Raw genomic sequence first — 25,974 nt, 5'->3', positions numbered from 1 at the left:
TCTACACAGCATCCCAGCAAAATAAGGTAACCAAATTTTGGTTTAGAATTACATGTGAACCATTACACATAAACCCAAATTATTCAGTAAACTCCATCTAAAATAAAGCATATCTTAGAACTTTATGCAAGTTCAACTATTTTTATGATTCCTATAGTTAGTCATTAACAATCTTTATTCAGCAAATCTAAATACCATAGAACATAATTGTTTTAGTAGGCATACATAGGAATACTGTCAGTCCTGGAAGCTACAGTATAAACAGTACTGTGCTAGGTCAATTGATTATCTGAATTTGTATAAGATATGGTAGATTTCTAATAGAAATACTACTGTGTGAGTAACAGTTTGCTCCACCTCTGGGAACTGCCAGCACTAAGACATCAGTGAAACTTTCTGCTTCCCCTATGACTATTTGGCACACATTAAATGACAGTTTTCAGTTACAGCTAAGAGTATCAACTTTATATTCCACAACACTGATCTTAATAGACCTTGTATACTTAATACTTCAGCCAATTATTTTTAAATTAAAAGTAAGATTATCACTATTACATAGAGTAAAATCTTCAAATTGTATCATATATGATAATGTGTTAATCCCTTCTACATTTCAGCTTTCAGTAAATGAGGGTATTTACTTTTGAAGAAGATGGCTATCATGGGGCATGAACATTGCTTATCTGTGGCCTGTCAGTTAATAGGTTTCAAATTATTTAGTACTTGACAATTAATGTTTAACTTATTTTTTCTAGTATTTTGAGTCAAATCACATGTTATTCAAAAGATTTCAAATTATGGTACAATATGCTACAGTTAACATTTTGATACTTTTTTATTCCTGTCTTTCTTGTCAAAACTTCCTCTTGATGACAAGATGATTATCTTTTCCACTAACTCAGTTGTTCCATTATGCCATTGAAAAAAGGTGATTTATTTTGCTACAAATAACCAAACACCAACTTGAGCCAGTGAGTCAAAATCTGAAAGTCCATACCCTTTGTCTACCTGTATATGCAAGGTTGTAGATAGGTTTTCATTCAGTTGCTCTCAGTCCAGCTCCCAGTGCATAAAATAAGAATTAAATATCCAATTACTCTCATGAAATTTGCCCTTTGTGTTGTTCACTTTCCTACTCAAATTCTATAACATTAGCAGTAGGAGGGTTGGTAGAGGAAAAAAACCTTGATGTCAACCAAGTCTTTCATTTCTGCACATTGCATGAGAAAAGAGGGAAGTAAAATACAAAACAGCTAACAGTCCTAAATTGTCAGCAAAATTTAACTTTGAGTTTTCCAACTTGTTGAACTCCAGATGTGCTTAACTTTAATTCCCCAAAATTCCAGCCAGTATCACAGGACATTATCTTTATTAATCTGGAAGGACACAAATTGGGAAAGGCTGATCTATCTTAATTTATAGTTTTAAAAATCTGACGTATCACACATAAGAAGGAAAATACACTTTCCATAATTAAACAATCATTAATGAAACATCAAATAGGTATTGAAATTTACTGATAATAATACAGAAGACTAGTTGGTATTGGTCAAAGACTTAATTCAGGAAGTAATTTTATTCAGTGAGCAAGACACCAGCATGAAACAATTATCAGATTTGTTTACTGCAAGTTAATTATACAGTTGCTGAAGTACAAGTTCCAGCTTGTTAATCTTTTTAAAAGAGGGTGTGAGAGAGTGCATAATGCAAAAGTACTCAAGTAGTCATTTGTATGTAGATTAAATCTAAATCTCACTCAAACTTTGTGGAAATCCTATAGTCAGAGAGGCTGGTTTATGACTTTCTAAGTTTTAGCGCTTGAATGGCAGGGGCCTATTTTTATATGAAAAGAAAGAATCAGCCCTTACCACATGCCTGTTAATTATTCACCATGGTTATTTTGAGTTAATACATATTAACCAGGGAGACAATTTTTATTTATATAATGCTATTTTCAAAGAGTTTATCCTCTTCTATTGGTATAAGTCAGACAGTTAAGTCAAATGGAATGATAAATGATAATAATGACACTAAAGACAGTGTCTACCAGTAAAATAGATTTATGACAGAAAAATGTGAAGTATCTGAAAGAAGTTAACTCCTTCAACAAGGAAATGCTTTTTTGATCTATTGGTCTTCCACAAACTGAAGCAGGGTCTTTTATGGGAGACTGGTGAAAAAAGATAAGTTGGCAGCCATAACTGAAAAATTGAAGTTCCATCCGAATAGAATAGAATAGAATAGAATAGAATTGAATTGAATTGAATTCTTTATTGGCCAAGTGTGATTGGACATGTAAGGAATTTGTCTTGGTGCATACACTCGGAGTACATAAAAGAAAAGTTACATTGGTCAAGAATCATAAGGTACAACACTTAATGATAGTCATAGGGAAACAGTCAATATAAATTGTAAGGATACCAGCAACAAGGTTACAGTCATACAGTCATAAGTGGGAGGAGATGGGTGGTAGGAACGATGAGAAGATTAATAGTAATGCAGACTTAGTAACTAGTTTGACAGTGTTGAGGGAATTATTTGTTTAGCAGAGTGATGGCATTCAAGAAAAAACTGTTCTTGTGTCTAGTTGTTCTGGTGTGCAGTGCTCTATAGCATCGTTTTGAGGGTAGGAGTTGAAACAGTTTATGTTCAGGATACGAGGGGTCTGTAAATATTTTCACAGCCCTCTTTTTGACTCGTGCAGTATACAGGTCCTTATTTGTGTGACTCAACATAGATATTACCGGTACTTATTATGATACTGCATAGGGAAGAAAGAATGGCCTTGAGGAATAGGAGAAAGAGCTGTATCAACAATCAGATAAAAGGTGCAGAGGAGAAATTAGGAATGTAAATGTTTCAGATACAACCCTCCCTCATTCTCACAAAGATAAAAGGATGGAAGCACATTTACACTTGAATGATTCTATTATTGGAACATTGCAATAAAAAGTAGTACAGTATTGACCTATATGGCACTGGATTCTTAGTCTGAAGTATTTTCAAAGGGCTGACAGTACCAACAAATAATGCAGAGGTAAAAAGTTTCACAAGCTCAAGTAATATTTAATATTTCAAAAAGTCATGGAGTCCTGTCTCTCTCTGAAAAATAATCCAGTAAAAACTAAAGGCATAGAAAACAGTACGGAATATTATATGGAAAAATATATAAAATTTAAATGTAGGAGGGGAAATTTCTGGAATCTTGAATAGGGAGCATTTATGTTGCAGTATTTTGTTGTGTATCATTTTGGTTAATATCAAATATGCTGTGTGATACTGATTTACTCAGATCTGTTCCTACAGACTGCAAAATCAATTGATCTTGACTTCACTCTCTGTACTTTAGTAGAAGGAGGTCATTTCTTAAGCTTTTCACAAACATTTCAGAGAGGTCCAAGAGTCCCAGCATGAACACAGCTCTTACAGGGTAGTAGTAATATCAAGAGTTTTTATGAATGATTTTCTGCAAATCTTGGCTTTTCCCACACTCCTGCTCTGTCACTGTGACATCAATTGACTTTATAAATCTCCCATGTGGAATGTTAGATTAGCAGTCTTCCCAATGGTATTGAGAGTTGGCTTGATTTCAAAAGCTTGAGGGATGGGATATCAACAATTGCTATTCTTGCTGGCAAAGAACCATTGCCCTGAGTGATTCTTTTTGAGAAATGAAACAGAAATAGCAATACAGTAGCCAGATTTCATTCCAGGTAAGATTACAGTGCATGAGAAATATAATATACACCAAACAAATGTAGAACATCTCAAAAGACACATCATCTCCATGTGGTGACTAGTTCCTACCTTGCAAATTCAGATTAATTTAGGAATAAATAATTTGGAATAGTGAAATTGCCTACTCTGGAGTGAAATTGGATACTCTTGTCTCCCTGATCTTTTTTCCACCTCTCCTTTTCTTACAATGGGGTGATTTCAAGTCCAGTTTCCTATAGAAAAAAGGGAGGCAGATAGATGTAATTCACAACTGCTGAATGCCAAATTGGATATGATAATTTTTACATATGTTTAATATTGGGCTGTTCTTATAAATAAAAGCCTGGGGGAGGAAGCAAGTGCAAACAATTCTTCATTATTGAATTAAAAAGAAATTAGATTCTAAAAATCTCAACTGTCATGTACTATCTAGTTATATTCCTTATAGCAAAATTAAATCTAAATTAAGTTTAGAGGATTACTTAAATTTCAGTGCAGGAATAATACTAATAAAAACGGGGTATTTCATTAATCCAGTAATCTTTACCATTAAGCGTTTCCAGTAATCTTTACCATTGACCAGGAGTTTCTAAACCTTGACCTTACCATGCCATCCAATTTCATTTTCAGCAACTAAATGCATGTATGATAACAGAAAGTAGGTGCTGCTATAGCTTCTGAATTTTGACCCTGTAATACTCTTGTCAATTGCCAAACTGTTTATCTGCATTCTTTTTCCTGACCTGTTTAAAAAAAAAAATTTGAACCATATTTTCCATTTCGAAATCCACAACAAACAAGATCCTAGGAATTCAATTTGCTAACTGTTCTCTCACCATATATTTCAGATATGCAGAGGTATTTTTGCTCCACCCAAAAGTAAATCTGGAATGAAAATAAAAATATGGAAGGCCACCCTCTATTGTAACATACAGAGTAATCCCAACTACCTAAGGCTAATTATGGAAGGCCAGAACACTATGGATTTTTTGCTGCAGTCCTAAAAAACAAAGCCAGAAATCTGGGCCTACACCAGTATTTCTAACTATTAGTAACTTGAAGATGTATGGACTGCAGTTCTCAGAATTCTGGCTGGGAAATTTCTCAGATTTTATCCTATTCTTTTAGTATAAATCAGACTGTTAAGCCAAATGGAATGACAAATAATTGTAATAACACTAAAGACAGTGACTATCAGTAAAAGAACTTTATAACAGAAAAATGTAAAGTATTTGAATAAAAAATCCACATAGCTTACAGTTGCCCAGGTTAAGAAACACTGACCTAGAGTCCTAGACAGATGTCATGCCTTACTTCCAAGTGATAGGTCAAACTATTTTGATCTAAATACATCTGAATACATCTGAATATGATTATCCAGTTTTATATATATAATACTCCTTTCTGTAGTACCTTTTAAGTTTTTAAATAGTAGTTCATGAAACCCTTTCCCCCCCTTTCCACAGCCATGTTCCTTCTGTTTTTTAAAAAAACCATACCTAGTCAGCACACATTAGGTTACGTATTCTCAAAAATGATTTGGAAATAATGCTTCTGATCTCACATACGAGCAGCACTTCTCGTATTCTTTTGTTCCTTTTATTCCTTTTATTCATGGTTTGGACACACAGAAAATAGATTTTTGTAGCACTTAACCTACAGTCATGGAAACTTCCAATGAGGACATGGTAAACTAGACATCCCTGAAGGCAGTAGTGGGTTTCAATTTAGTTTGCTACTGGTTCGTTTGTGCATGTGTGCCGCTTCTGCATGCCCAGAAGCTTCTGCGCATACCCAGAAGCGTCCAGGCAGTGGGTGGAGCTTCCCGACACTGCTACCGGTTCGCCCGATCGGGGGCGAACCAGTAGCAACCCACCACTACCTGAAGGACAGAAACAGAATTATGGCAGAGATTAGCAACCAGGTGGTAGGTCCTGCCTGCTGAAGGCTTTCCAGAGAGAGATTGTGAGATTGCCTGCATGTTCCTCATACAGTTGCTCCTCATGAGTAGACTACAGGAACTAGTTTTTTTGCAGTCAGATGGTGAATTTAACACCTAGAAGTTGACTGATTTTACCTTAAATTGACAGTCATAATGTAGCATATATGAACTTAAAGTTCAGCCAAGCCTAATTTCTTAATCACTTTTGGAATTAATTTTTTACTACTTTTCAAATATTAAGAACATTCAGAATAAGTTTTATGGCAGGGAACAAAGATAAAAGGGAAGGGAAGGAAATTGTAGGACTGACCTGAAGAAATTAAAGATCGAGATTGTTAAAAGTAAGGAAATATAAAAGTGGTTTATTTGAACAAGGTTAAAACAGATGTTATTTCTGGTAACCTTTAATGGACTTTTCCTGATCAGCCCTCCCAGGTAAACCAAACAGGAAACACCACAAGATGAATTAATTCTACTTTATTGTAAGGCTACAATAAGGCTATTGTAAGGCTACAATAAGAGTATCTTGCATGTCCGAAGGCACAAGTTTCCCATCTTAACTTTTAATCGCTTGATCCATTAGGATGAGTACTTCCTAAGTTTCATTCTCTGACCACTAAGTGATTCCAAGCTTCTGCCCCTCTTGTCTGAGGCAGCATCTCTTCCCCTTTTTCCTTAAGATAATTAATCCATTCCATTATAGATCAGGACTGAGTGAGGAGTTTTAAGAATCTGTTTATAAATAAGAGATGTTTGTTCTATTTTAAGAGGAGGTGATAAGTTATTAAAAATTGTCCATACTTTTTATGACATATGAAAAAGCTACTTCTTTATATATTTTCTTTTTCTTTACTATATTCTATTTTAATTTTTTAAATCTTACTCTTTGTACCCTTTTCTTTTTTTTCCTGCACTTTTCTTTTTAACTTTTTTTGTAGTTTTTATTAGTTTTTATCTGTATAACTGTAATGCTTAATACAATTACTTTAATTGTATTAAAGTTGTCTGGACTTTAAATCCCAGAATTCTCCAGCATGGTCATTGCTGATAACCCTAGGATTTTAAAAAAACGTGACAGAAAAGAGATGTATAGTAGTGGGTTAAAAATAGCCATAATCCAACAAAATATTACCCTGTTATCTATCCAATGATGCACCCTCTGAATTTGTACGAGGATAGCTGCTAGCTGGGAAAGTCCAATTGTGTCTTTCTATCTGATTGTAGGTTTTCAATGCTCTGATTATTTGCAATCATATCATAGTACAATAAAAAGAAGAGATTGGGGTTTTTTCCCACCTAGCATGGGACTCATAATCAAAAAGGAGAAGAAATATGACCATGGTTATTCTCCTACAGCATATTCACCTACCAGGAGGTGTGTAAAAGCTACAGAACTAACTTTGGGAAAGCTAGGCATAGGCAGTGACAGTTACATGGGGGAAAAATCATACTTTAAGTCTGGGCTTCAACCAAACATGAGAAAGAACTGCTTATTGATTCCGTCCTAATTCCCTATAATATAGAGAGGGAGGGAGGGAACAATTCAGTCATTCTTTCAAGATTCTGATTTTGCAGTATAACCAACATCAATAATGTATAGTTCCAGTCAAATTTGTGAAATCTGTTTCCTGAGCTGGCCTACACTACACCCAGGGGCTACCTCCTGGCACATTGTGGGAGTTCCCCTTCTTCACTGTGGCTCATTTTTATGGCCTTTCAGAAGCTAGCAAAAACCTTCCTCTTCTTGAAGGCTGGAAGATTAGTTGCAAAGCCTTGGGTGCCTACATTAAGTCCATCATTATTATAATTATTATTTATTCTTGTTTTGTTGTGCTTTTTATCTGTAAACCATCTAGAGTCCTCACATTAGTGCAGCGATAAATCACATGAATCAATCTGAGCTGTCCATATGTTGTGAAATTAAAGAGGTTTTTTTCATCATGTCTGGATGATGATGGATGCATTCTAAATGATGATGGATGAGCCACGGTGGCACACTGGTTAGAATGCAGTACTGCAGGCTACTTCTGCTGACTGTCAGCTGACTGTAACTTGGCAGTTCGAATCTCACCAGGCTCAAGGTTGACTCAGCCTTTCAAGGTTGGTAAAATGGGGACCCAGATTGTTGGGGGCAATATGTTGACTCTGTAAACCGCTTAGAGAGGGCTGTAAAGCACTGTGAAGCAGTATATAAGTCTAAGTGCTATTGCTATTCTTCCAATGTTTTGGGCCTCCATTATCACTGCAAGGCTATCATCAGAGTTTTATGGGAGGTACAGTATAGCCTAACACTTTAATGAAGCGGTCGTATTCAGATGGCTGATTAAGAAGAAGAAAAGATAGAAAGGTCATATCTTGACAATAACTGCTTCCCATCAGCTGCATGGGATTAGCATGCACCTAACACCTCTGAATGTTTGGTGCTGAACTTCTCATAGTTCAGTGGTTATCACCTTCATAAGCATTTGGCTAGCAAGGAATGGGAGGGGAAAATTGAGTTAGGTAAGACTTTGGTATGATCCATCAAGGCTTTTCTTAAAATAGGTTTTGCATTAATGGACATCATTCTTTATCTTGCCATTATTGATTTTGGTTGCAAAGCCACTTATGTTAATTTTTATTTCATTATGTATTGTTGGCTTCAATATCAAAGCCGTTTGGCCATAGCAAAGTTTAAGCACTCTAATGTCAAACAATCTTTCACCACTGTCTTTTTGAAAACCTCAAACTTTCCCTAGAAGGAAAGAAGAGATCGGCATCACATCCCATATAGGATCAGTTTATATCCATGGGCCAATTTAAGCCAGCACTCAGCCAGCTGTCACCACCCTCAAGTCATCCAGAAGTGTTGAATTAACTTAGTTCCCAGCCAATACAATCACAGGTTATGGGAGCTACAGAGCAACTTGAAGACAGTATTGTACTGTCAATATGATGTGCAACATTTTTGCCTTTGACTATCTTCCTTCCTTCCTTCCTTCCTTCCTTCCTTCCTTCCTTCCTTCCTTCCTTCCTTCCTTCCTTCCTTCCTTCCTTCCTTCCTCTGGTAAGTGCCAAAGTGTAAATTGCAAACCCTTTATACAGAAATTTTCCTTTTTTGTATGTTAATTCAGCAAAAGGGTCATATGGTAATTAGTAAAAAAATACCATACCCTTCCCCAAACCATGTAAGAAATCTCACAAATGTACAGTAAATTCTAAACCTGAAACTGATTGAGACCCCACCCACCAGCACCTTCATATAGATCTTAAATATGATGAGGAAAAACATTGGTCCCTGAGCAATTCTAGACTGGAGTAACCTTGAATAGCTGTTCTTCCATAATTGCAACCTGAAACTCCCCAGTCAGGTAAAAAGAGAACCATTACAAAACAGTCCCTTCAACTGTGTAAAGACAGGAAGTGTTTAATACCTCTCTGCAAGCTGATTAGGGTTTCTTTCCTAATTTATCCTCACTGGGTACTATTACTTACTGATTCCTAAGATAATATAGTATGCTTAAAAGAGGAAAGTGTTCATCTTGCCGTTGAAAAAAATCTGTAAGACAAGTAGTCTTATCTATTCTTTGAACTGATCCCTGTGGAGACTGCAGTAAATACGTTCTAACATTGCAGAAAGCTATAATGTACCTTGGTAGCGGCTTAGTGTAAATATGTGAATGCAACCATTATGGTTTATGGAATGCGTTATATGTTCATGTAGCTCATTCATCAGGCAATGATGTAGCTAACCATGCAGGGTACAACTTGAAGCCCCTCCCCAAAGCAGAATGTTTTCAGAAGATTCTAATAAATTGTAAAGTTTAATGAGGAAAAAAAGAAAAATTTTTAAATACATGGGGAACAATTGCATTATCTGTCACATGTAAATGTCTAATGTATTGCCCACATGGCAAAGTTAACATAAACCACCCCCACTTGATCTCCACCTTAACCCCTCCTTACCTTGACCCCGCCTCCCAGGTATATAAGTTACTGTTCCAAAGTCCAAAGGGCACTCCAGCTGAGCACCTGTAATAGATAAACATGTTATAAATAAATACTTGTTGATTCAACTCCTTTTCTGTGCTGGAGTTATTGGGCCAGATCCATCGGAAATAAGCAACATTCTCTATATTTAATTTAAACCATTTCTTTTTTTTTAATCTTGACCTTAGTTTTTGGAGTCTAATACTTAGACTGGAAAAAAGTTGTCTATCTGAGATTTCAGAGAGCCTACATTATTTCAATTTCAGCTGCTATCACAGCCACCAGAGGGATTTCCTTGTGCATATTCTTCAAAACCCCCACTTAGAGCATATAAAAAAATGATTGTAAACAATCACCAGGGATATCCATTATCTTCATTCCATGCCACAAAGCGTTTTCTACTTCAAAACATATTTTTGATTGAGTAGCAATTACTGTCTTCTGAACTTATTGCTTCTGAAAACAAAGTCATGGATCAGATGTGTGGAAGACCAACACACACCAAAGCATTCTCTGTTTAGCTTCAGATAGTGCTGCTATTATCTGATCACTGTACAGAGTTCCTTCTTTGATTTCATACTGCACTGATTGAGTAATTGTAGCATTGTTTGGCATCTCAGGTATCTGAAAACTATACCAGGCTTGTCACTGATGTCCCTTCAAGACTTTAATATTGCATAGGGGTACAAATGAGTCATGAGTCGAAGCCCTGTTCTGCCGTTTGACCATAAATTATGCTCTTGGTTTTTTCATATTATGATATAAAATAAAGGGGACCAGTTTTGGAATCTACTGAATCACCTTTCTATTATGTTAACACCACAGAAGTTGACAAATTATATACTTTAAAATTTCAAAGTTACTGTTTTTATTTACAAACTACTTTTGCTCCAAAATGGAGCCCTGTTTTGAATTCCATAAAGGATTTCAAATAAAGGAAATTTTATTTTTTCCTTATAAATAGACATTTTCCCCCAAATCTTTTACGTTTTTTCATATGTGGTGCCTGATAGGTAATCTGCTAATGTGAGATAGTTAATAAATATATATACATGTCCTTTTCAAAGAAAAAAATACCACAGTTCAACCTGACATCAATACCTGGGAAGATTCTGGAAAAGATAATCAAGCAATGAATTTGCGAACACCTGGAGGCAAACAAAGTCATAACCAGAAGCCAACATGGGTTTGTCAAAAACAGATCATGCCAGACAAATCATTCCTTGACAACATAACAAAATTAATGGAGCAGCAAAATGCTGTGGATATAATTTAGTTGGAGTTTAGTAAGGCATTTGATAAAGTAGACCACAACCTACTATTTGATAAGACAGAAAAATGTGGGTTAGACAGCAACACCACCAGATGGTGTCAGACCTGCCACAACTTAAACCTCTAAGTAGAAATGAAATCTACTTAGATACAACCCAAGGAGATACAACACTTACTTTTTTTCCCCAAAGCATTCCCTTCACTCCCCCTTCCCCTCTGCACAGTTCATGGCAGTCTGTTATCATATAGCAGCAAAGCACAAGCAAGATGGCAGCTGACAAATTGATTCATAATTGGCTGACCAACTGCGCTCAATGTATAGTTCTTAATGGAACTGCATCTACATGGATGGAAGCATGCAGTGAGGTACCTCGATATCTTAAGCCCTGTACTCTTCAATATTTTCATAAATAATTTAGAAAAAGGGATAGATAAAATGTTAGGAAATGTCAGTAAACAAAATGTTAGGAAAACCTAAATAAGAGTACAGAAAGTGGCACATGAAGAAAACAGTAGGATGGTAGTTATGAATAGTTAGTACGAATTGCAGGAAACTACGCTTAGAAATGCACAATTACGTTAAGGCACAAATAAGCAGAAATGCAAACTTTTAAATAAAGAAACAACAGGTAAATTAGAAACAACCACCGATATGATAGCTTCCTAGGATAGTTTTTTCTTTTTTCTTTGTGTGTGTATTGTATTGATGTATATGTACGTGTTTTTACATGTATTTACGTTGTACGTCTGTGTTTAAAAAAAATTTTTTTTTTAAAAAGGGATAGATGGGGAACTTATCAGATTTCCAGATGACACCAAGCTGACAGAAATAGCCAACACTTCAGAAGATATAGGCTCAAGATATAGAGCGATCTCCACTGACTTGAACACTTTGTCTAATAAAATGACATTCAATGATGAGAAAAGATAGGGTCTACATTTAGGCAAGAAAAACCAAATGTGCGGGTATAGAATCAGTGGTACCTGGCTCAACAGTATGGTAGTAACTGTGAGAATGTTGGAGTCCTGGCAATAATCCCTTAATATGAGCCAATAGTGTGCTGCAGCTGCCAAAAAAGCAGACACAGTCCTAGGCTGCTTTAGCAGAGGGATAGAATCAAGATAATGTGAAATGTTAGTATCACTTTATAATCCCTTGGTAAGAACACAGTTGGAATATTGCATCCAGTTTTGGTCACAATGAAATAAAAAAAATGTTGAGACTCCAGAAAAAGTGCAGAGAAGATGGGAAAAGATGATTAGGGAACTGGAGGCTAAAACATATAAAGAACAGTTACTGAAATTGGGTATATCTCGTTCAATTAAAAGGACTGGGGGGAGGGGGCATGATAGCACTATTCCAAAATCTAAGGGGCTGTCACAAAGAAGAGGGAGTCAAGGTATTCTCCAAAGCACCTGAGGGCAGGACAAGAAGCAATGGGTGGAAACTAATTAAGAGATAACCAACCTAAAACTAAGGAAGAATTTCCTGACAGAACAATTAATCAGTTGAACAGCTTGCCTTCAGAGGTTATGAGTGCTCCAACACTGGAAGTTTTTAAGTAGATATTGAACAACCTTTGTCTGAAATTGTATACTATAGGGCCGTGATGGCGAACCTATGGCATGGGTGCCAGAGGTGGCACGCAGAGCCCCTCTCTATGGGCACACACGCTATTGGCCCAGCTCAACCAGCTGGTTGTCAGCTTTCCGAGGCGTGCATGTGCACTGGACAGCTGGTCATCGGGTTTCCAAGGTGCACATGCGTGCCGGCCAGCTGGTCATCGTATTTCTGATGCTCTGGTGGGGGCGTGTGTGTGCATGTGCACAGGCGGGTGCGCGCCTTCCGGTTTGGGCACTTTGTGCCTAACAGGTTCGCCATCACTGTTATAGGGTTTCCCGTGCGAGCAGAGGGTTGGACTAAAAAACCTCCAAGGTCCCTTCCAACTTTGTTGTTCTGTACTATTCTCTTCTGTTTTCTTGGCTCTCAATGGTATTGTCAGGAGTCTTTTCCAACACCAAAGTTCAAAATAGTCAATAGTCAATACAAAAATAGTACTCCTGCTTCTTCAAAATCCAATTTTCACTTCCATAACTGTCACAGGAAATACAATTGCATTCCTATCAGAATACTGTTAGTCTGTGGTGTATTGTATATATTAACTGTTCGTTTCTCTACTATTCAAAGTTGATCCTAAAAGTTAAAAACTATTTACTGGATCAGTATTGTCATTGTCAATTCTAAGACTGATTGTTCAATCTATTCTCATTAGTTTGGTATTCTTTAATTTTAGTCCCATTTTTTCACTGTACTCCTTGATCTTTATTACTAGTGTTTGCAGATGCTTTGCATTTTCAGCTATCATAGCATAGCACAATTTATTTATGCTTTTTTCTCCAATTTTAAAACACATTTATGTTCCTCTAATTCAGCTTCCCTTATTTTAGTAAAGTCATAGTATATCATGAAACATACTAAGCACAATTAATTATATAGTGTAACAAAAGGTCTTATACAATATTTTATGCTATACTATAAAGTGATTTGGCTCCAGGTTTTTTTTTAGGGTAATGGATGTGAACTATTGCCAAAAAAAATGTATGAGAGGAAGAGAGAAAGGATTTGTTTGGTTGTTCTCTGGTACACAGCTGTCAAGCTCGTGGCATCACGTTGCCGTCATGTGACATTTTGTGATATTTTTCTCATTCGCGGAGCTGAGGCGGGCATGGCCTGTGCATGATGCATCCGGCCCATGGGCCGCTGGTTTGACACCCCTTCTCTGGTGTATTGTGTAAACCAAGACACCATAATTTGCAATGCCTTTCCTAGGTTGTAGTCCAGCATATTCTAAGATATTCAGTAAATCATTGTCAACAATGTAATTGTCTGGCCTTGAGCCAGAATTGCTTCTTTTAGCGAACCAAATGTTTTATGGAGTCTTACACACACAGTATGAGAGTACTCCAATATATATAAAATATACTGTATGTTATATATAATAGTACCAAAGGAACCTGATTTCTAATTTGTTAAAGATACTACAAATTAACATGAGGTACTGTAATTCTACAGCAATCACAAGGCTTATGAAGAGCAAAACTACTAACACTTATTTCAAATGCTAACAATTCCTACCCACTTTTATATGCTAATATAGTGTTGGATGTGATTCAGATTTTCCACTCAGAAAAGACATGAATTTTCTTTGTTATGCAAGAGAAATATGCCATTGGAATTCTATAAAGAGAAAGCTCTCCAATACTAACCTATGACTTTACATAGTTTTTTAACATTCATAAGTAAAAGCATTTTGTCTTCTTGTTTTGAGAATTTCATCCAATGAGAAGCTACTGTACTTGATGTTCTACTATAAAGTATTAGGCATTTCTTGACATACATGAGATACTATGGATCTCTGGTAGAATATCTAAAAGAGATGCATAAAATTTTAAAGATAATGTAAGCGTTGAATAGTATTGTACAAAATATTAAATTATCACTGAGGTAATTTTTTCCACCTCATCCAACTATGAACCGTGGACATCTGCACATCTACTCTTTCAGCTATAATTCCAAATTAATTAGGCAGCAATTATTGTTGTAGTTCTTACTGGTCCTAATGCCACACCTAAATTGCAATGGCCTGTGCTATACATGTACAAAACTCAACATCCTAAAACCAAAACTTTTTGGAGAACCCTGCAATTAATGTTCATTCTAGAACATACCACTCTGGCCATTTTGGATGCAGATCAATTTTTTTCTGAAAGTAAATCTTTCAGAACAGAAAGTCATTTACAGTGTTTAGAATGATATTGTCAGGCCTGATAGGAGCATAGTGGCTTATGTGGTGAGGACACTGGGCTGATGATTGAGACCCAGTTGCTGCCATGGGACGGTGTGAATTCCTGTCACATGTTCAAGCTCTTGTAGACCCAACAGTTTGAAAGCAGGCAACTGTGAGTAGATAAATGGTAGCACTTTGGTGGGAACTTAATGGCAATATGAAAGGAGCCCCCAATTGGACACCCCCTAGGCAATGGTGATGTTACTGCGCCATCCTTTCAACCTGGAAGTGCTTTGGTGCTCCCGACACAACTGTAGTAGTAGCTGTCTGGATGGACTACAACCAGTATATAAGCAAGCTACTTATTTTGGAAGATTATTTCCAGAAAACAATGTAATCATTGTTAGAAGGCACAAATATGAACATATTTGGAAATAAAATGAAGTCTGTTAGTGTTCACTGGAATGTTCTCCCCAAATGATAAATTTTGCAGACAACCTGTCTTGACCATCAAGAAAGGGTTCTTATACTAATTTAAACAATGTACACATCAGCAATACGTACTTGACCTTGCTGCTCGGCTAAGTAAACCAGATAGATTTATTATCAGGCTCTTGGCAGAAATAAAAGTAATTCTTACAAGCAAGGCTTTTACAGAGCCTTCTTTAACGGGATTTATTGAGAGGAAAGAAACAGGATTACAAGAATTTCATCAACCGAATTACTTCTAATTTAGAAAATAAAATATTCCCCAATGCATTAGGACAAAAACCTTTTTAGTTTTTTTCTATAGGAATGGCTTTTGTGAATGAAAAAAAAAGAGACAGTTCTTTTCACTGACAATAGAGGAGTTTGCAGGTGGCTGTTCACAAACCTGTCTCCTGAATCTTTATCAGCTTGTAAATTAACCTTTACAGTACACATCCTCTAGTAATCAGCTGCAACTGAGATAAAGCTGGATGATAATCCTCAAAATGATCAGTTTCTACTACATCTAAAAAAATCTAAATTACATTTAGGAATAGCTAGTAATAATATGATTAAATCTTGACTTACCACAGTGTGCAAAGCTCGTCCTTCTCTCCCTGCCATGGTTTAACAAAAATTACTTCTCTGAAGCTCCTATTTGCATTTCAACTACCATTGATGTCAATGCAAAAGGGCTTAATAAAGATTAAATCAGAACCAGATAAGAGTGGAATACAAACTTACTTTTTTAAAATCATATTTTAACTATTTTTATATTCATAAGTGGCATTATTCATAACAGTTTTTAAAAAACTCAAACAGAAAAAATTTGTCCAACACCCAATTATTATTGATGGAAATCAAACTGAACAAAATATAGTTGCAGAAAAGATACAAGGACAAACTGACTTGTTGAGCACAGGACAATCCTAATCACCAACCATGGGGTTAAGGCAGAGATGCATCTCCACACATTTCATTTGCTTATATTCAGCTGGCAACTGAATATTTTGCCATGTCCAATAAACAGAGATTTGTCTGAAGAAAATGCTACCTGTTCTGAAGTTTGACTACCAATTAAACACACAGTAAACTATCATCGCAACGTTTAGACCAGTGTTTCACAAAGGAATGTTTTGTAACGATTACATATGAACAGGGATATTAGAGACTTTCCATTGGCACCAGATAGTGGTTGTAAGAGAGGAGGTTAAAGGAAATGAGTCAGAAGAATTACTAAAACAAGGAAATACGCCATTCAACACCCATTTCTTTCATTTTATTTTTCTAAGAAAACAAACTGTAAAAATGTTTATCCTGTTCTGCAAGTCTCTACTGAATACACTTCCAACTTATTTACTTATTCATTCTGCTTCCATTGTCCTTGGGCAACTTGAGGATTTAATAATATGAATGTGATTACACCATTTGAGCCATTATTCCCATTGCTCAACTTTTGAACCTTTCAAAAATATAGTTCAAAACCTCCATACTGCCTATGAGGGAGTGAAGTTGTTAAGTGACTCATGGTTGTTGTTAAAAGAATCCCGTTTCCTCATTGACTTTGTCAGAAGCCAATTGAGAAAGTCGAGATGGCAATCACATGTCCCTAGGACGCTGCCATCTTCAATGTATGCCTGTTGCCAAGCGTCCCAATTTTGATCACGAGACTGTGGGGAATTCTGCAATGGTCGTAAGTGTGAGGACCAGTCATAAGTCACTTTTTTCAGTGTAGTTGTAACTTCGAATGATTTGTTCTGACCTAGGCTTCCTTAGAAAGTAAACAGCACAAACTTAGTCCAGGCAAACATCTTTAATTCATACGGCTGTGAATTATTGCCATTCCCAGTCCGAAAGGCTTCTCAAAGTCTTGCAGGGGAGTGTTTACAAACACTCACCTTATCTCCCTTGGAATGCTGCCAGAAAACTAATTGCCACATGCAGGGCAAGGCCAAATTTAGCACAGGGTCGAACAGAACTTTTCCACAGCTTTTATTGACCAAATTAACTAATTGCTTCCTGCAAAAACTCCCATCCTTTTTGCTCCTCTTTTATGTCTTATGGGAGGGGCCAATCATCTCTAAGCCTTACTGCCAAGTCAACCCTGTTTTCTTAAGTGTTCCTGTCTCCTGGCAGCTCTGCGCATGCACACACTGGGAACAGGCCAGGGGTGGGTTCTACTTACCTTTACTACTGGTTTGCAGTGGGGCCGTGCGCAAGCGCAGAAGCTGCTGCACATGCGCAGAAGCATTTTGATGACGTCAGGGTCGGTGGGCGGAGCCTCCTGCCGAGCCTTCCCCAGACTCCAGGACTGGCCCACGTTCCTTCCCAACCTCCTCTGTCAGGTCTGCTGGCCACTGGCGGGCCACAACATGATTGCTAAATGAATGGTTGTAAATTGAGGACTATCTGTAATATGTATCTGCATAAAACTTCCAATCAGAGCAGTTCAACTGTAAGACCAACCATTTAGAGATGGGGAGCTTTCCTTCATGTGTGCAGGCAGAGAGCGGACATTGGATGGGCATGTTTTATGAACACTTTGCAACTGAGGGGAGTTAGGGATTCACTTGCTCTTTCCAAAATTATTATTCTACTAGTGAGTATTTAGAAATAATTAAAAACATAAAAAGGGTTAACCAAAAGCCGAAAAAAAGTTTTCCATAGTTTTCCATAGAGATAAAGCTCTTGAATTCGGTATCTTGAATGGATGCCAATTTTAGAAACATGTTCTGTATTGATGGTTGAAGGCCAAAGCAAATGCTAAATCATTTGAAATCTACACCATGAAAGAGATAAATGCACAAATATATATGTGGTACCGGTAGTATTGCCTCAGGCTTCAAATGAGTGTTTCATGTACGATATGCTGTCCCTTTGCACATAAGCATTTGAGATTAATTGTGCAGTCAAACAGACCTGTCTAGGCTGGGTGTCCTGAACTGCAAAATGAGGTAAATTAATTACTAACTTATTCAAGAATGAATAAGTTAGTCTGAGAGTAATCATGTAGCCCAAATCTATACAGTGATCAAAACTACTATATCTTAATCTTATAAATGTTCGGTCATATTGGATAGGAATTCTGGGAATTGTAGTCCCATCACAGAGAAGGCTCCTCTAGGCTAGACTGTTTGCACAACCCATGGCATAGTTCATTCAATGTCCTGAGTTCACACTAAAACATAAACAAAACCATATGAGTTATCTTTGTGCAACATTGCCTTGTGCCAGCAACAGCAACTGTAGGAAGGCAGAGCTCTTTATGATGATATAAATCTCACCACAGGGCAGGAATGCAAGAGCTCTGGAAAATAATAAACAATCATCCAACGTTCATATCCATAGAGGGCGATAGAAAAAAATAATTGCTTGAACAATCCTAATTACATTGGTACATATTGGATCAATGCCAAATAAACCTATTTTGCCTAATGTCCCATAGGTGCTTTTTTTCCAAACGGCAACTGGATATTCTTGGATTTTTTCTTTGAAAATGTTTCGCTTCTCATCCAAGAAGCTTCTTCAGTTCAGAACTGAAGAAGCATCTTGGATAAGAAGTGAAATGTTTTGAAAGGAAAAAAACCAAGAGAATCCACTTGCCTTTGGAAAATCATGGCCTGGATGATTGAAAATACCCATAGATATTTTGCTTAATAGAATTTGGTATATGTGGTACACTAACATGTTTATTTTCTTTTATTTAATTATTAAATTTATACGCTGCCCATCTCACTCTGTAAAGCCACTTTGGGCAACTTACAATTAAAATCATAAACATTAAAACAATAAAAACATTAGAAGTAGAGACAAGATCAGTTCAATGGTGGCATCTTCTCTTTTAGTCCACCAGCCAGCTCCAATATAGAGTGCCCCCATCAGGACCCCAACCCAACCAGAAGAGCCTGGTTTTAATGCCTTTCTAGAAGGCCAAAGTGGAGAGCAGACCTCATTTTAGGCAGCAAGATATTCCAAAAAGGGGGGTCCATGGCAGAAAAAGCTACCCTAGATTTCAGCAGCCAAACCTCTTGACGGATAGCGACACCAGCATGTCTTCTGCCTGATTAAGTGTGATAGCTGATACCATTGAGGTGTTGGATGCTAATATTGCTCAGCCACCAAAGGATTTATTTTGTTTGGTATGTAAACACTGCAACATGAAAATGGATATTAAATGAGTTAACATTATCTAAAATCTGACTTAAAAGAGCATTTCAGGCTGTAGAGAATCACCTTGTACTAGTAAAAGAGGTGGTTCAGCACAGCCTCTGCTTAGAGAGTACATCTTGCAAAGATACTAGCAATCACAAGTACTCAAAGCACATTAAATTTAGAATTTCTTTATTTCTTTATTTATTTTATTCAATTTGTATAGCGCCCTTCTCCTAGTGGACTCAGGGTGGTGCACAGCCAGAACTAAAACACATACCAATACAAAATTTTAAATTTTAAAAAAAATTACATGACTTTGGCCCAAAATTTAAAACATTCAAACTAAAACCCATTGACAATTTAAAAACTAAGAATGAGGATTGGCATCATTTTGCAACAGAAACAACAGCACTAGCTTGGTTGAGAAATCTTCATTATATGCAGTGAGAAGACATCTTATTTATTTATATAATTTAAATCTTGCTCAATTTATTTACTTGAAAGATTTGTATGGCCACCCATCTTAGCACACATCTAAGATATGGCCCAAACTACATGAAAGTCATGTGCAAAAAGTCTTGACTCTTCCTTTCCGAAGGAAATAGATTTTTACTTTTAGGTGCTCTGTGTTTCAGGTATCTAGCACTAGTGAAACTCTGTCACCAAGGCAAGCTGGACAGTGGAAAAATTGGAAAAATGATAAGCATTTAAAGTTGCATGGTATTAGCACAATGGTCTATTCCAAATGAACATGCTCATTCACATTTTCAAATAAAGGGTATTCCCATCACCTAAGATCTTTTTCAGCTGATGATGGTAAGGAATGACTTTGCAACTTCCCCAAAGGTGAAAAAAATATTAAATCGTGTGGTATAGATGCAGTATGTCCTAAAACAGAGGTCTTCAAACTTGGCAGCTTTAAGACTTGTGGACTTCAACTCCCAGAATTCTCCAGCCAGCTATGCTCGGTATAAGTTTGAAGACCTCTGTCCTAAAATGAAGAAAGGAAGTTTGCAGTAAGCCTTACTCTTAAGCAGTGGGAATAACTTTCGGAGGCTACTCCAATTAGGGAAGGTCAATCTAGGTCATGCCACTAATGATTTCTTGCCCAGCTATACATAGATAGAATTCACTAGAACAAATCAATCTAGGACAGAACACGCGTCGCGTTTCATGTTTGAGGCTTACAATAGCATGTTTTGAGTGATCATGTTGAATATTCCACTCAGCCAACCATGGTCTTTCCAAACATGTTCCATTCCATTCTCTATTCCAGTTTTCTGCTTTTACACTGAAGTAAAATATGTACTCACTGATACCTAAATATGATTCAGTCTTCATTAATCTTTTTTTTTTCTTTCACTGATGCTTTTCTCTCCAACCCCTCAGTAATTTGGGTACTTCTGCTAAAAGAGGGGGTTCATTTTGTACTGGTCAGTTTTGCCCAATTTAATCAATACAGTTTAATCAACACAGTAATTTTACACCAAACTTAACTCTTAGTATTTTTAATCCAAGACTGCCTTGTAAACCAATATTGTGTTGCCAAAATTCAACTTATTAGGAGGTATATGCATTATATTGACACACAGTTTACTCAGTATATGTGCTCAGGCTATCACTAACTCTAATATATCCTTTTTTTTTCTTTGTAGAAAAGAAATGTATGCAAAGGGGCTGAATGTTCTCTTTCAGAGTTTATATTTTGGACAGTCAGCATAATTATTCTGAAGGGTTTCTTTACAAATCTTTTTGCAAATTTCCTATAATAAATAACATGTTTCTAATGTGAAAAAGTAATCTTTGAACATGTTACACAATAAAAGTCATAATTCTAAAATTTGGTAGCTGTTGTATGTATATTCATGAAGCAATCCTTCAGTGAGCTTGAAAAGAAACATTAAATAGGTCTTTACATCTGCGCTAGATTTAAACCCCCCTGCCCTTGACTAAAGATTAATAAAAGGATTGCCAGGATAAATTTGTCTCAGGAAAGACTTCCACTTCTAGATAAGATCTTTCTATCTAGAACAATCTTGCTGAACCCAGTTCCCTCTAGACTACAATTGCTGTAGTATTAGGTCTAAATAAGGGTCACATGGAGAACAGAGACTTCAAAAAATTAGTCATTCAAGACATGAGATGAGAACATCAGAACAGGGATGGAGAAGTCTGGATCAATTTATACCATTGTGAGATAGCACATTAGACAGAATTTTTCAGTGACTTACTTACAACATGTGTTTCTGTTGAGGCAATTTCTACATTTGACAGTGAATCATCATGTTGAGAAATCAAGACATGAAAAATAATGTCATATAATAATAAATATCACAGACAAGATTATTAATGGTTGTAAGCTGGTCAGATGACAGTCTGGAATTTATATGGATCAACACTATAGTAGCTCTGGGTCATCTAAAGGACAAGTCAAAAAGGCCAGGAAGTCAAGCATGACAGTGCAGCTAAAGCCCCACCTTTGTGTACATATGTGTGACATCAAATACATGCAGATATCAGGGAAGTTGACAGTGAGGAAGATCAACATAAAAGCAATTAACTTTTAAGATACTAAAATATATCATTTTAGGGCATGGTGTTTCAGAAGGAAGGAATTTCATGGAACATGGAAGCTTACTGCAGCGGCTTGCCTCTTTGTGATGCCACCAGTTAACAATCTGCAAGTAATCAGTTCTACTGTTAAACTGCTCTTCCTGTTAGGAAGTTTTTTTTTTTTAATTGGACCATGCCTTCACTTTCAATTTGCTGAAGTTCATCTAGTCTAGCACTGCATTCAAGCAAATGTTTAGGCATACAATAACCATTTTTGGTGTTTTTTCCCCTAGTATCAGGAAATCAGAGCTGGTTGTCAGCAACAAACAGATAATTTAACGCAAATTCCCTCACAAACTAGGGTACATCTACCATTCTGCTATAAATCCACTGAAAGCTACTTTATTAAATTAGCAATTGTAAAATTTCAGTTTGGAAATTTTCAGAATTTTAGTGAAAATTTCATGGGTAGAGTGTGGTGTTCATGTCATTATTTAATTGCAATACAGTTAAAGGGTGCATGTATGTTTTCCCTTCTGCTTACATTAATCTCTCCAAAGGTCTGCAGCCTCCTCCTCCCCCGCTCTTCAGTTCATTCCCCAAAACAAGACACCTTGGGGGATTTGCTTCCATTGATTATTTTTTTAAAAGCTGCAAAAAAATCCTCCTCTTGCTGTGTTTGTGGAAGAGGTCTAAACATCTTCTCAAAACATAGAATGGAAATCGGTCTAACATCTCTTGTTTCATGAACCATGAATAATTATGACAATGCTTTGTCATAAACTAATATCGATACCTCGGTTGGGGGGGAGGGAGAAATGAGCTGGAGACAAGGAGAAAAGTAACCACTGGATCTAATAGAGTGAAGCAACATGGTATAATGGTTAAGGAGTTGGATTTGAATTGGGTGACTCCATTTCTAGTCACCCTCCTCCACAGAATCTTATTGACTTTTGGCCAGTCAGTTCAATCTAGGTCATAAGGATGTTATGGTGGGGAAAGTATCTATCTATATGCTGTGAGCTCCTGAATGAAAGGCAGGATATAAACTGAATAAATAAATACTGGATTTCAAAATAATCATACCAAAGCAGACTTTTTCTGAAGTTATAAAAATTAGGACTGCATTGGCTCTGTCCAGATTCAAGAGTTCTTAGAGCTGCAATATGATTTGGGATGTGGTATTTATTTCATTATTAAGGTGTATGTACAGGTCTGTTGACTGGATAATGAGTACATCTGTATATAATGCCTTTTTTCTTCACAAAGAATACAATTTTTAATACCCAAATGAAAACTGAAAACAATTTATTAAACTGGCATGTACATAAGAAAAAGGCCACACAACAATTTAATTAATAAAAACCTATTTGAGTAATTTCTCTACCATCAGTATAAAAAGCTCCTCACTAAAAAAGCAATTACCACACATACAGAAACACACACAAAAACACACATTCCCTAATTCACTTTAACTGATTAAGACAGTGAGGATCTCCAACAACATGATTGTAACTCTCCACAACTGAACAAATAATTATCAGTTGAAAAGAGGCTTAGACCCATTGCAAAGGGCAATTCCTCTTTTGTTACTACCATTTATGGTATATGCCCATCAGTGTTCAGATCCACTCACTTTTTTTTATATCAGCTAGTTTTTATTCATGAAGTAGGTAATGCGAGAATCTTCTCAACAGGATACTTATTAAGCCTGTATAAGGAAGGAACTAATAATAGCAGGCAAAATGCATCCCCTTCAGATTAGAGGTTGGCAGTCATGCATTGTCCTTCTATCACTGTTCTACTTTAGAATGCATTCTCTTTTTAAGGAGTAGTGCCACCTTCTCAATGTGGATGTTTGTATCAAAATTCTCCAATTTTTAGATGCATTGTATTATATATTTACTTTAAATCCAGATAATATTATTTTGAGGGTGAGGGGGGAGTACTTGCTAAGTATAATATTCAAAACCATAGTGTAATAAGCAAAATCATATATAGCAGGAAGTGGCAATTGGATGATTCAAAGAGCTATTATGATTGGAATAAAAAAATCCTTATAGATCTACTTGCTCGCTCACCAAAAAGGATTTCTCACAGGCAGTGCAGATGAAGAATTGGGAGACCAATCAAAACTATTCTTATCTCAGGCTCCATAATGATCTTCATAAAGAAATAATTCAGATAAAATGTTCTTTAAGTAGAGCATAGCTGAAGAAAGAAGGGATGAAACTAGACTAAAGTGATTGGCTATGTTATGTAATGCAACTACACTCCAATTCATCACATGCACTGAATCTTAGTTAGATGAGCTGCTCTAGCAGAAAGCTACCGTAAGAAGCTTTTAGATAACTTCAGGCCATCCCATTCTTTTAGTGACTGACAACCTTGTATATGAAAGACATCACATGAAACTCGGGATTTTTTTTTAAAGTTCAACTAAGACTTGTTCTACATCATAAGGGCAAAATTGTAATGAAGTGAGATGAAGATGATAACTGGAACTTCAAGCAGAACCACTTTACATAACCGGTTTGCCGCATGAATTGCCTTAATCTACTGTCATATTAGTGATCTCACAGCATTTCAAAGATAGAGATTGTGCTTAAGGAAACAAAGAAGAATCAAGACTGCTGCTGTTATAGAGGAAGAAATGTGAACCCTGGGGAAAGGAAAAATTTCCAAACAAACTCTAATGCCTTTGACATAGGTCCTTGACTGATATATGAGAGCTAAAAACGGGAGTATGCTGTCCGTGGCTGTGGTTGCAGCTGCTGTGGTTGTTGAGACAGCTGCTGCCCCTGCTGCTGAAGCCGAATCTGCTGGGAGTATGGATCTTCAAGAGACTTAATCAATAGTGTGGTTTTTGGTCCTGTCTTCCATATAATGCCATTGAGATCTCGAACTGAGGACTCCACTGTGATGCTATGGGTGCCAACAACAATGAAGTTCAAGAGGAATTGTGTGCTGAAGTAATCGTTGTGAGGCTCCACCATCTGTTCCATCTCATTAGTTAGGTTGTCGATGGGTATCTGTGGAAGAAAACAAGCACCAGGCAACCAAGTGTTTAAAGAGTAGTTGAGAGTTTCATTTTACTTACAAATAGAGACTAGGTTTTCTGAAGACACTATTAACCAGAAGTGAGTTAAATAAGCAACTGGCCTGACCTAAGTCTTTCCCCATTTTAAATGGAAATTTTAAATTTGTTTTTAAATTATTGGGGTTTTAAATTTGTTCAGCCAAATTATTTAATTCATTTTATTTTATTTTAAATTTTGTATTTATATGTTTTATTCTATGGCTGTTCACCGCCCTGAGTCCTTCGGGAGTAGGGCGGTGTATAAATTCAGTAAAAACAAAAACAAAAACCGAATACTCCCTATATTCATTTAGCATATCTAAACAAAATATATGAAGTTATTTGTCTATTTTTTTCTAAGTTACAGTATTTCAAATCGCTGAGCTATTCCTACGTCTTCGTGCCCACCCCTGGGGAATAGTCCTCTTACACTTGACTAGATTTGTTTCTTGATGTCAGACAGCTGCACATTTTTAAGCTTGTTGGAATACTAGCAACTATTATCGATTGGTGTTCCTGTCAATGGAGCAAGTGAAGACAAGGATTATCTTCCCAGGGGTGCGATGCTCATCATGGGGATATGAACTTAGCACTACGATCAGCATCTTATTCAAGCGTCTCATTTTCAAAGGAACCAGAATCGTCACAGAAGCTTGCACTCATGTCAAAAGACAAGAACATACTTGAAGTGTAAAAAATTCTTGCTGCCTAGTGGAGTGAAATTCTGTTCTAATTGTGCATGGGTTTCAGGAAGCAGAAATGTTGACAGTTCATGCTGTCGTGCTCTCTCTCTCTCTCTCTTTTTTTTTTACCTTGTACTCTTGTCCAGGTTTGCTCTGCAGGGATGATGACACATTTAGACAGATGGATTGAATCTTTCGGAAAAGGCCTGGTTTGGAGCCATGCTGGACTACTCCCTCTATTTTTAATGCCAACTGCTGGTTATTTTGAACCACAATAGGCTCAGTAGGGTTACGTGGAGAGGGTGATAGGGCAAGCTGAAATAGACAATGTTTATGTTTATTAATTGATGT

At 36.6% G+C, this 25,974-nt stretch overlaps 1 protein-coding gene across 3 annotated transcripts in view; it reads right to left on the bottom strand.

Annotated features, from left to right (window-relative positions):
* Positions 1 to 23,152: 23,152 nt before the first annotated feature.
* The window catches only part of INTS7 (integrator complex subunit 7), a 46,548-nt gene continuing 43,726 nt past the window's right edge, over positions 23,153 to 25,974 (bottom strand). For all 3 annotated transcript variants that reach the window (XM_087883196.1, XM_034427772.3, XM_034427771.3), the window contains 2 exons: positions 25,753 to 25,938; positions 23,153 to 24,893 (listed from right to left, as the gene is read on the bottom strand). In XM_087883196.1, the coding sequence (XP_087739322.1) occupies positions 24,594 to 24,893; positions 25,753 to 25,938 (486 nt within the window). In that variant the 3' untranslated portion in view covers positions 23,153 to 24,593. The remainder of the gene's footprint in view (positions 24,894 to 25,752; positions 25,939 to 25,974) is intronic.

Source organism: Pantherophis guttatus, chromosome 1 (assembly GCF_059756535.1).
Source record: "Pantherophis guttatus breed Tessera chromosome 1, ASM5975653v1, whole genome shotgun sequence".
Classification (NCBI taxonomy): Eukaryota; Metazoa; Chordata; class Lepidosauria; order Squamata; family Colubridae; genus Pantherophis; species Pantherophis guttatus.
Note: the sequence above shows the minus strand (reverse complement) of the source record. Positions and strands in the feature narration are given on the sequence as shown.